This window comes from Petaurus breviceps, unplaced genomic scaffold (assembly GCF_028583685.1).
Source record: "Petaurus breviceps papuanus isolate PSGF00001 unplaced genomic scaffold, PetGlider_PUasm1.0 688, whole genome shotgun sequence".
NCBI lineage: Eukaryota > Metazoa > Chordata > Mammalia > Diprotodontia > Petauridae > Petaurus > Petaurus breviceps.
In genome coordinates this window covers 17938986-17951257 of record NW_027186457.1, presented here as the reverse complement: position 1 = coordinate 17951257, position 12272 = coordinate 17938986, and the positions used below count along the sequence as shown (strand labels likewise).

The 12272-nt window shown below is 36.0% G+C and overlaps 1 protein-coding gene across 1 annotated transcript in view; it reads left to right on the top strand.

The window, feature by feature from the left end:
• PLSCR5 (phospholipid scramblase family member 5) overlaps nucleotides 1–12272 on the top strand; it is a 52795-nt gene that overhangs the window by 37501 nt on the left and 3022 nt on the right. Inside the window, exons 6-7 of the mRNA XM_069104438.1 lie at nucleotides 5706–5867; nucleotides 10943–11104. Coding sequence (XP_068960539.1) covers nucleotides 5706–5867; nucleotides 10943–11104 — 324 coding nt within the window. The remainder of the gene's footprint in view (nucleotides 1–5705; nucleotides 5868–10942; nucleotides 11105–12272) is intronic.

Sequence of the window (12272 nt, the reverse complement as noted above, 5' to 3'; positions counted from 1 at the left end):
AGGGCAGTTGAGGTTAAGTGACTTGCCCAAGGTCACATGGCTAGTAAGTGTTTAATGTCTACGTCCAGATTTTAACTCAGGTCCTCCTGACTCCAGGGCTGGTGCTCTATTCACTGTGCCACCTAGCCACCCCCCACTACTCCTCCTCCTCATTTCTTATAGCATAATAGTATTCCATTACATTCATATACCACAACTTGTTTAAATCATTTCCTTTATATTCACAGTGATAACCGGGATGTCTTCTATTTCTCTTACTAACATAAAATTTGTGGCTTCAGTCTTGTATTTTTTTTTTTGGCTCCTCATCAACATTCTGGTTAGAGTGAGCAGCACTGATTTGTAAGAAGTTAGCAGATATAGAAAAAGTTTCATCTCTCCTCTTCTTAGGCTGTGTGGATATTGTTAATTTATTTCGGGGGGGTATGTATTAACATACTCAGATGGTCAATGGAATGATGGAAATAATCATTGGTACAATAAGCACTTTTTAAAGAAAATAACATTTTAAAGAAGCTTTTGGGGGCAGTCAGGTGGTGCAGTGAGTAAGAGTGCTGGCCCCAGAGTCGGGAGACCTGGGATAGGTTCTGGCCTCAGATACTTAACATGCACACACACACAAAAATAACTGGCTGTATAACCTTGAGCAAGTTACTTAACCCCAATTTCTTAGTGGTGGCCAGGTGGCGCAGTGAGTAAGAGTGTCGGCCCCAGCATCAGGAGACCTGGGATCAGTTCCAGCCTCAGATACTCGGCAACCACACAAAAATAACTGGCCATGTAACCTTGAGCAAGTTACTTAACCCCAATTGCTTTTTTAAAGAAGCTTTTGTATTTTAATTGTGAGATGAGGGATTTCTAATTCATGTTTTTTCCCAAAAATTAGTAGGCTAGTTGAGGTTATTTTGGTCCACTACATTCTATGGATTGTTTAATTATTAAACTAAAAAAAAAAGATGGAACATTAGATGAAAACTCAAATGAAATCATGTAAGTAAAATGTTTGTGTTTTTTACCCTCTAGTTTAATGCAAGATTCTTGTGGGTAAAGGCTCTTTTCTTCTTTAACTGCTTCAATTAAGTTAAATTATCGTTTATATTGCACCTACTATTCACCAAGCTCTTCCTAGATAAAAGCACATTTGTTCCTACCCTCAATAAGCTTGCATTCTAACAAGAAGAAATAATATATAAGCTGGCAAATAATAAAATATATGAAATACAAGCAATACAAAATACATACATAGTAACTTTGAGGATGGGGGAGAGTATTAACATTGGAAATAAAAGAAAACATCTCATGCAGTAGGTGGATTTCAAATCAAAACTTGAAGTCACTAAAATATTCCATGAGAGAGGTGAGGAAAGAGAGGATTCCAGACATGGGAAAGAGCTGGTGGAAAAATGTTAACATGGATTATGGAGTATATCTGCAATACCTACCATACTGTGCCTTGAATTTAGAAAGAATTTAGGAGGATGGAGAAGTACATTCCAAGTTCTCATTATTTACCCCACAAAAGAGTTAAAATAGCACCTTAGGGTGAACAAAGTGTGGGTGGATATAAATAAAAATAGGGGTACAACTGGAGTCTTTCTAGGATAATTTGAGAAAATCAGAAAAAAAAAAATCCTAGGATGAGGTTTTAGTCCTGTGAAGAGCAAACAACTCCAGGTTAGGTCTAATTTTAACAAGAGGAGGCAAACTTTGGGGTTAGTTGGTTTGAGAGGCTGTCTCAGCCCCAGCCATGGGAAATTTTACCCCTGGGATAGTGAGGGGAGTTGGGTGTGTTACCTGGGGAAGACTGAGTGTACTTCTACTGACTAGGAATGCCAGACCCAGTTGTGCTATGCAGAGTGGTGGAGGTGAGAAGGAAGCAGCACATGCCCAGTGAGTGCAAAAGCAGTGGGACAGAGAGCCCCTGGCTGTGGGCACTTACAGGAAGTTGGAACTTTGGCTTTGATTCCAGACTAGAGGAGAAAACTGAAGATCTGGGACAAGAGGCACCATTTCCCCAGTTCTAGAGGTTACTACAAATAATTAAGGTATTAACACAAAAAAAGAAATGCACAGGCAAAGGAGAAAGCATCCAATCATAGAAAACAATTGTGGGAATAGAGATGACCAGGGTTCATCTTGAGAGGAGGATATTGAAATAAAAATACCACCAAAGATTAACATTACATGGTCACCTGTCCAAAAAGAATTCATAGAAGATCTAAAACAAAAAGACTTTAAAAATCAAATGACAGAGATGGAGGAAAAAATAATAATCCAAGAAAAAGAAGAAGGCTATGAAAGGAAATTCATCCAATTAGAAAAAGAGGTCCAGAAACTTAAGGAAGAAAATGACATCTTGAAAATTAGAAATGGGCAAAGTGAAGTTAGCAAAATTATAAGAGATCAAGAAATAATAAAACAAAACGTGAATAATTTAAAAAGAAGGGGAGAAAGTGAAATATCTTATAAGAAAAACAACAGATTTGGGGAATAGATCAAGGAGAGAAAATATAAAAATAATCAGACTAACTGAATGTTATAATAAAAAAATCATCTTGATACAGTAATACAAGAAATAAAGAAAATTGTTCTGAAGCTTAGAACAAGGGGGAAAAGTAGAAATAGAAAAAATCCATTCATCACCATTTGAAAGAGATACTGTGAGGAAAACTCATAGGAATATCATAGTCAAATTCCTAAACCCCTTGCTCAAGGATAAAATATTAAAAGCATCAAAATTAATATAATTTAAATATGATGGTACCACAATTAGAATTACACAAGCCTTAGCAGCAGAGAGATTAAAGGACTGCAGGTCTTGGAACACAACATATTGAAGAGCAAAAGAACTGGTGCTCTGCCCAAAAATATCACACCCTGCAAAATTAAATACTATCCTGAATGACAAAAAAGAACATTTCATAAACTCTCTGACTTTCAAGACTTTATTTTAAAAAATCCTAAACTTGATAGAAAACTGAATATACAAGAACCAAGAGAAATATAAGGCACATTCCAAAGATTGATTATAAGGGATTCACAAGAACAGACTATTTACTTTTTATATATGCAAAATGTATGTCTAAGATTCTTATTAATAATTGGGTGGCTCATAAGAAAGATTGGGGAAAACCAGAGTATGATATGAATTTATAAAGTAAAACTATTTAGGAACAGCTGAAAAAAAGTAATTGTTTTATACAAATAAGATGCAAGAGGAAGAACTGATGCAGAGGAATTAGATGGGGTAGGAGCGCTGGTAGTTTTGGTAACCTAGTTTCATCGGGAATGGGTTCAAGAGTCAACAATACATATATATTTAGAAGAGTATAAAAGTCTTCTAAACTCAGAAGAAATAAAATGATAGAGGCATAGGGGGAGGGGAGAGGACAAGGGAGCGATATTTAGAGGGGAGGCTGAGGGAATAGGTAAAAGGCGGGGTATAGAAGGGTATTTAGAATTTTGGTAATGGGAAGATAGGGGAGGGATCCTTGGAGAGGGGTAGGCAAGTAATAGTAGGAGGGCAAGGTAGTGGGTAGAAATAAAGGGAGTAGAGTATGTTTGGGGAAGTACAGGTCATTATATGCATGTATATATGTATATTTGTATATATGTGTATTTGTGTATACACACACACATACACACACACACACACACACACACACACACACACACACACACATATATATATATATATATATACACATATAGCTATAGGGAAACATCTAAACTTTATTGTAGCCTTGTGGGGTGTAGGGGGAGGGAAAAAAGAACAAAGTAAAAAGGTACACAACAGAGAACAAAAGAAAACTCACAAGAAAGCAAAGATGGTCAATTCTCAAAACAACATGTATTATTTAATATATAGGTTTTCTTGAAATAAAAACTTTTCCTATTTTAAATCCTCTCTTATGTTCTGCTATGCACATGGTATGCTTTTTTTTTCTTTACAACTTTGTGCTTAAATTCCAATATTTAAGTTTATGATATCTGTTTCTTTTCTCTATTCTTTATTTGTGTTCTGGCATTTGAGTCTAAAATATTTTTTAAAGAAAGCATTTAATAAATATTTGTTGAATATTTACTGTAGAACTCTATATTTGCCACATTATTATAGATGATAATAATATCCAGGAACTATTGGTATTTAAATATAATCTCAACGAAATTTTGAATTTGTATTCTGTTAAATCTTTGAATTTATTTTTCCCCAATGTAAAAGTAAATGCACATTACATAGTGGTTCTCAGAGATCTGAATTAATTCTTCATATTGCCATGTTCCATCTTGGGATAATAATTCAATCAATCAATAAACATTTATTAAATACCTACTATGTACCAGTCACTGTACTAAGTATTAGCGATACAAAAAGAAACAAAGGATAATCCATGCCTTCAAAGAACTTGCAGTCTAATTAGCAAATGATACTAGTTTGTTTGCATTATTTTCTCATTCATTTATAACCACAGCTTACCAATTCTAAGTAACACTGGAAAGATGGTAATAAAACTCAAAGCCTTAATTTATGTTTTTCAGAGTTCTTACTTATGACTGAGTGTTGGTATCAGAGTGATTTTTTTTTCATGATCAAAGGATTCTGGGAGAATGCTAAAAAATGATTAAGTAAAATGAATTCTGTATATAGTTTATTATATTGCATTTTGGGAAGCATTTCTGTAAGGTAATTGTATCACTGTCTAAATATTTCCAAGGCACTTAATAGCTGCTGTGTTTATATAGTACTTTAAAATTTTGAAAGCACTTTGTATATATTATCTCATTTGACTTTTCACTATTGCTTTTCTATTTGGAATACACTGCTCTGGGGATCATGGCATTTAAGCAGAGGAGGTAAAAGGCATTTTTATATCCCTTTTGCAAATAACTTCACATTAAAATCTCCATGCCTAGTTAACCTGTTTAATATTCAGGAATAGATCAATAGAGAAATAAATAAATATTAATGTTTAATCTTGGTCATTAATCACTACTTTCTACATGAAACCTAGAAACTATCTTCCAATACCTTGTATTTCCTTTGCAAAAACTGTGTACTGTATTTGTACATATTGTTTTCCCTGATACAATGTAAACTCCTTGAGGGCAGGAACTATTGCCTTTTTGTCTTTGTATCATCAGCAGAGTGCCTGGAACATAGTAGGTATTTAATAAATTCTTGTTGAGTGATTAATTACCCTGAAGCTAATGGTATCCTTAAAATATTCAAAAAGTACTATTTCCTTTGAAGCTCTTAGAATGATGCAAAGAACTGGGAGGGTAACATGCCTGTAATTGCTGATACTGGGGAGGCTGAGACTAGTGGATTGCTTGAGCTGTGGAGTTGAGCAGCAGTAGGGCTTAAATCTATCAGGTGTCTGTACCAATTTAGAGACACCAGTGGTGAGGCCCTGGGAGTGGAGTAGCTACCAGTTTGCATAAGAAGGGGCAAACCACCTGAAAATGGAAAATGGCATAGATCAAAGCAACTGTGCTGATCAGTAGTGAGATTAGACCATAAGTGGTGCTGCTAGCTTGGGCAAGATAGAGAGTCCCACTGTGGGGGAAAAGAAAAAAAGAGAATGTTTCAAATAATAATAAACACCATTTCATAATGACCCTCATGCTTCACATGAAATTATTATGTTATAACCAAAAATATTTTTATCTTAGAATTGACCTGATTTTCTTGTGTCTTCTTACAGTTAGAAATTCAAGCCCCTCCTGGTACAATAGTTGGTTATGTTGTACAGAAGTGGGACCCTTTCCTGCCAAAGTTTACAATTCAAAATGAAAGCAAAGAAGATATTTTGAAAATTGTGGGTCCCTATACAACATGTGGCTGTTTTGGAGACGTTGACTTCGAGGTACATTTCTTTCAGGGAAAAAATATTCATCTTAGATCCCAGTTTTGTATATCATATTTTACTCTTTTAGAGGTCAACACTTTGAAACATGTCTAACCTATGTTAGGAATAAATGTTTCTAAACAGTTATATAGGAATCTTACTTTGAGTGAAAATTCTGATATTTTAAATATAATTCCCAATTTTTTATTGGTAGGAAGTCCTAGAATCAAGATTATTCATAAGCTTATTTTTAAATCAGCCTTGTTATTCATATTCAAATTACTTACAGTGGTCATTTCTAGATGTCTGAGTTATTATCAATTTTTCCCCCCTTAGGTTGCGTGTGTGTGGGGGGAGGGGATGCAGGGAGAAAGAAATCATAGAATTTCTGAATAGGAAGGGAAAGCCTCAGGATCCACCTAATCCATCTCATACATGAAAGACCTACACAACATGCCTGAAACTCAGAAGTTGTCCAGGATTTGATTGAATACCTCTAATAAATGACATCCTGTAGTCTCCTAAGGAAGGGGTTTTTCTTCCATTTTTGTACAACTCAAATTGTTATGCAGGTGCATTGATAATTAATTCATGAAATTATGAAATGGGTCAGTGAGAACCCAAAGACCATGACATCACCAGGAAATGGGACTGCAATCACAATTTAATAAGGCAAAAAGGGTGTACATGCAAATGGCAAAGTATAGAAGTAGGAAGAACAGAAGCAGACAGCATGGGGACAGAAATGGAATGGGGAGGGAAAACAGGCAGCGGGGAATAAGACAGGGAAAGGCACAGATAATTGTTAAGTTACTATGGATTAGAGTTTGGAGCATTCAGTAGCTTGGCCCCATAGGAAATAGAAGAGGGCTGGAGAGGGGTGGGACTAGGGATTGAGGTTTCATTTTCATAGGTGTGTAGGTGACTTCTAGGTTCCCTTGTGCAATCTTACTTCCTACTACTATCACTTTATATTGACTACTGATTAACTTACTGCTATGCTAGACCGTGGGCCATATCTGTACAATGTATAAAAGTCTTGAGCTTAGAGTCAAGAGAGACTTGAATTGGAGCAGCTAGGTGGTGCAGTGAATAGCACTGGCCCTGAAGTCAGGAGGACCTGAGTGCAAATCCAGCCTCAGACACTTGACATTTAACTAGTGTGTGACTTTGGGCAAGTCACTTAACCCCAACTGCCTTGCCTTCCCCCCTCCAAAAAAAAAAATGAGACACTTGAATTTGAACCATAAGTCTTCCCGCACTTAGTCATGTGACCATGTCAATCTCTCCAAGACACAATTTCTTTTTTTTTTTAAAGCAATTGGGGTTAAGTAACTTGCTCAAGGTTACATGGTCAGTTATTTTTTGTGTGGGTGCCAAGTACAAGACACAATTTCTAAAACTGTAAAATATGTGGTACCTCCCTTGCAGGGTTGTGGTAAGGATAAAAAGCAATAATGTCTACAAAGTGTTTTATACATTTAAATTAATATATAAATGCAGTTATTAAAGTTAGTTTCTTTAAACCTAAGCATACTTAATATCTCCTTTGTTTCATCTTATTAGTTTCTGCTTAATGCTCTAGACTATTCAGACTTTTTTATTCTTATTATTTCATCCAAGATGTTACCTATTTTCTCTCCTTTATATCACTTGAAAAATTTATATGCCTCCCATGTGATAGGTAGGCCGGTGAGTAGAATTCTATACTTAGCATCAGTAAGACCTGAGTTTGAATCTTGCCTCAGATGTACTTTCCAGTTATATCACCCTGGGCAAGTCATTTAGCCACTGAGTCTCAGTTTCCTCATCTGAAAAAAAATGGCATCTATCTCATAGGATTTCTGGGAAGATCAAATGAGACAGTAGATATAGAGTGCTTTATAAAATGTAAAGAGATGTGTAAATGTTGGCTATAATTATGATGATGATGACATATAATAGAAAATAAGCTCTTTAAGGGGAGAGAATGTTTCACTCTTGTCTGTGTGTCACCTGCTGCTAGCACAGTGCCTGGCACATAGTAGGTGCTTAATAAATATTTGTTGATTGATACACTACTATGTTTGAAAAACATAGGGCTGAAAGCAGAACCCTATGATACTCTTCTAGAAGGACCCCTTCTGGGTTCATATCAATCTAGTTATAAGAGTCCTTGGGTGTTATCATTCCACTAATACCACCTCCTACTAACTGTACTACCATATATGTTGTAAAGTACTGTGGCCAGCGCAGTTGGTGGGCTAGAGAGCGGTGAGAATAATGAGACGGGAGTGTAATCAATAGTTTGTTTATTATAGGACCATTTCATACAGAGCCAAAGATGCAAGAGGCTCACAGAGTTTGTATGCCCCCCAATAGAAGGTCTATGTGACCCAAAAGAATGTAGACACCCCAAAAGAATGCAGGCAATGGACAAGGACCCTCCCTTAACCTTGTTTACTATTTACCCCTGCTTAAGGTTTGTTATTTATTAGGGTAATATCATAGGACCATATCTAGAGACATAAACAAAAAAAGATTACATGCCCTCTTGCTTATCTGCCCTGTAACCTTGCAGGTAACTGTGTAGGGCAGGGGAATATTCCTTTGGCAGGGTCAAGGGACCTTAAAAGTTCTCTACATCCAAACAGGTTTATATATCCTCCTGTTCATCTGCCCTGTAACCTTTCAGGTAATAATATAGGGGAGGGAAATATTTCATTAGTGGAGCCTGGGGACTCCTGAAAGTTCTCTACATCAAGCCTCTGAAGAGCCTATCCCTAAAACCCAGGCACACTATGTCTATGGCTTTTTCCTGAGCCTCTAATCCTGTCAAAAAAGGAAATGAAGTTATTTCAATCTGGTCTACTTTTGATGAACTCCTGTTGCCTCTGTGATCACTACATTGCTTTCTGCTCTTAAACCATTCTTTTTCATAATGTATCCTAAGATATGGGCAAGAAACAAAGTCAACCTTCTTGACCTATGATCAGTAAGATGATAGGTGAAAATCAGAATTTTTATTTGTTCTAATCTTGCAACACCTCTCCTAGTCTTCACAATGTCCCCCCAAATTAAGAAAAAAAACAACCACAATCAAAACACTGAGGTTTTTTTTAATTGAATGATTTTGACCTGGTGATCTGAACTCATTGAGCACAACTAGATACACTCACATCATCTCCTCCCTTACCTTGAATTTCCATTACCCAATTACCACTTTGTTCTGTTTTCCTGGCTGAAAATCATTCTCCTTAACTTTTGAACATATGCAAAATAGTTGAAAAACTCTGCTTTCTAGCATCTGTTATCACCGTTCTCTTCAAAACAAGAAAAAAGATCATAACCTTTCTTTGATCTTCCTCTTGATCTCAACATACCTTCAAAAATAAAAACCTTTGCTTTTTTAAAAGTTTCATTCCAAGACTCATTCATTCTTATCATTAGTATCACAACCTTGTTCTGTAAGAATGTGGGGTCGTGTCACACTTAGATGTATTCACTTTTCTTTCTGACATGTGGAAAAGAGGAATGATGGAAACCAGACTTCAGCAACAACCTGAGAAAGAGAACAATTCAATGAATGGTTCTTCAGCTGAAGTATCTACACTTAGCTTGATCCTGAGTCTAGTGTACGGCACATCTGATAGCAACCTGACTTGAAACTGGGAGTAGCTACTAGGGTTTCTGCCTGGCAAGCTGACCTCAAGGTCTGAAACCATATATCAGCCCCAAAATGTGGCTCTATCTCTAAGTCAGGATTTAGGATAAATAAATAAGTAATATTAATTAGCCAAAGTCTAGGAATAAAGGTGGGACTAATGGTCATGAATAACACTTATGGACTAGAAATAGTGCACATTTTAGAATGGGAAATAATATAATAACAAATTATACATAATCATTTCTTTTGAAACTTGCTCTAAAGACAGCTACTATATTCTTTACTTCTTTCTCTGTAGTTTAATAAAATTATATATATATATGAATATTAACACATATACGTATGTGTATATATATATAAAACATGTGTGTTTATAATTTTTAATGGGAACTATATGGCTAAAAATAGGAATCAGGCTGAGTACATAACTTACAGGTTGGACCAGTTACTTCTAGTCAAATTTCAAAATCAAGTATTTGAGGGATAAATAGCAAACCTGAAAATCTAGAATACTAAACCAATAGATATAAGGCAATAAGAAACAACATGCCATTCTTTAGCCATGGACAAAATATGAAAAATGCAAAATTAAACTTCATTCTAAAATACAAATGTTTCCAAGAAACTGTGGCATCTGTTTTCTCCAACCATTTGCCATCAAGGCCTTGCCATTAAGGACCTTGTTCTCAATGGATGGGCATCTATGGATAGTATAAAGAATAACAGAAGTTGTACATACAAGGAGCCAGAGATTAGAAAAGTCAGAAATCAGTGAAAGACCTGAGGGGTCACCACTTGGGAGATTGCAGTGGTCATCCAGAAGAACTTGAGCTAAATGGGGTTCAGGTGAATAAATGCTGGGTCAACAACAAAGAGATCTGACGTAAGCAAGATCAAGGTACTGTTAACCCCAGGGCATTATGCTTTGCTCACCTTCCAGGCAGACCACCTACTTTATTCAGCTTTATGAACTGAAGTTGTTACTGACAGCTATGATGAACAGTATCTTACAGGCAAAAAGGATTAAGATTTCTCATTGATAAATATTTTCTTATGAACTTTATAGAATAATCACTTTTTAAATCTTTATAAGGTGCCCAGTAGACTCTCCAGTGATAATGGATAAATGGGAATGGGGGAAGGGGAAGGATCTTTTCATAGGTGTTTTTTTTTTCTTTTTTGGTAGAAAGGACTTTAGAAATAATATAGTCCAATCCTCTCAAATCATGGATGAGAAAATCAAGACACTGGCAGTTTGCCTTGGCTTCACAGTATACTTTCGACTCTATCATATTACTTCCTCCTTTTTTCTTGATTTTCTCTAAGTGGTAAGATCCTATGATTAAATAACCCATATTTATTAACAGAAAAAATTTTTAAGAAGTTTCCAAATGGCTTTTGATTTCCTCATTCTCATTAAAAACAAAACAAAACTTGATTTCCACAGGTGAAAACCATTAATGAAAAGATAACAATTGGGAAGATTTCAAAGTATTGGTCAGGATTTGTAAATGATGTCTTCACAAATGCTGATAACTTTGGGATACACGTTCCTGCAGATCTAGATGTGAAAATCAAAGCAGCTCTGATTGGAGCCTGTTTTCTCTTTGTAAGTATAACCAGGTCTCCTTGATAAACCACATGAAGCATAGTAGGCCATATTTGTTTCTTGTCTAGACACTTTCTAATGGTTGTCTAATCCTATTGAAATTATTTAACCCTTCAGTGTCAGGCAAATCTAAGACAAAAAAAAACAAACAAAAAAGTATACAACAGTTGATCTTAATCACAGAAATCCCTGATTTGTGATCTCCCATAAACATAAGTGATTATTTTCAATGAGATGTTCTAGACAAAGAAATGGCCTCAGAGTCAGGTAAACCTGTGTTCAAATCCTATTCTGACACCAATATGTTTCTGGGCAAGTCCCCTCACCTCTCAGTGTCCCCAGGCAACTGTAATTAGTAGAACAGTTAGTTGCCTTTCTGCATTGGTAGAGAGGAGTTTCCTCTTAGGGCATTTATCATGGTAATGAAATCAATAATCCAGAGTACCTCCCCACCCCCAAAAATCACAAATTTATTTTTTAGTTTTATTTGGACAAAGTATTAGGTGGCTGACTTAATTTGTTGCCCACAACATGCTCCATGCTAAACAGAAGACATCACAACCTTTGTTACACACTGCCTAATTACAAAGTAACAAAAGCTGTAGTGAAAAACCAAGCCTCCCCTAAGCAAGTTTCTCTTGTTGGGCCCCAAGTGAGGCCCATTAATAACCAGTGAAGATCTTCAAATTCCCTTACGATTATACAAGCCTTAGGAATTGATAGGATATGGGGGGGGGAGGAGCATAACAAGTAATCTACCTATGAAAAATAGAGTGAGTTTGGGCCTCATTGTCTGTTGGGCATTTGTGAGCATGTGTGAGCTCCTGGTATATCAAACTGTAAATCATCTTTCCTTCCCAATCCTAATTTTGTTGAGACAAATTTTGGGTTTTTGAAATTAATAAAACAGGAATCAAGAACTGAATCTTAAAAGCTGTTCTCACAGGTCCTGTCTCAGCTTCTTCAACAAAATAATCTGATGATTATTCAGTGAATTTCCTTAATGGTCACTATAACTCAAAAAATTATTCCAAGAGATCTTAACTCTTTCCACCACATTTTTACATAATTCTAGTTCCTGTGGGCAAAAGCAGAGCAGGGGAAGGAAGTCTGGATTCAGATACAACGAATCTTGGAGTTGAAAAAGATCTCAGAAACCAGACAGCTC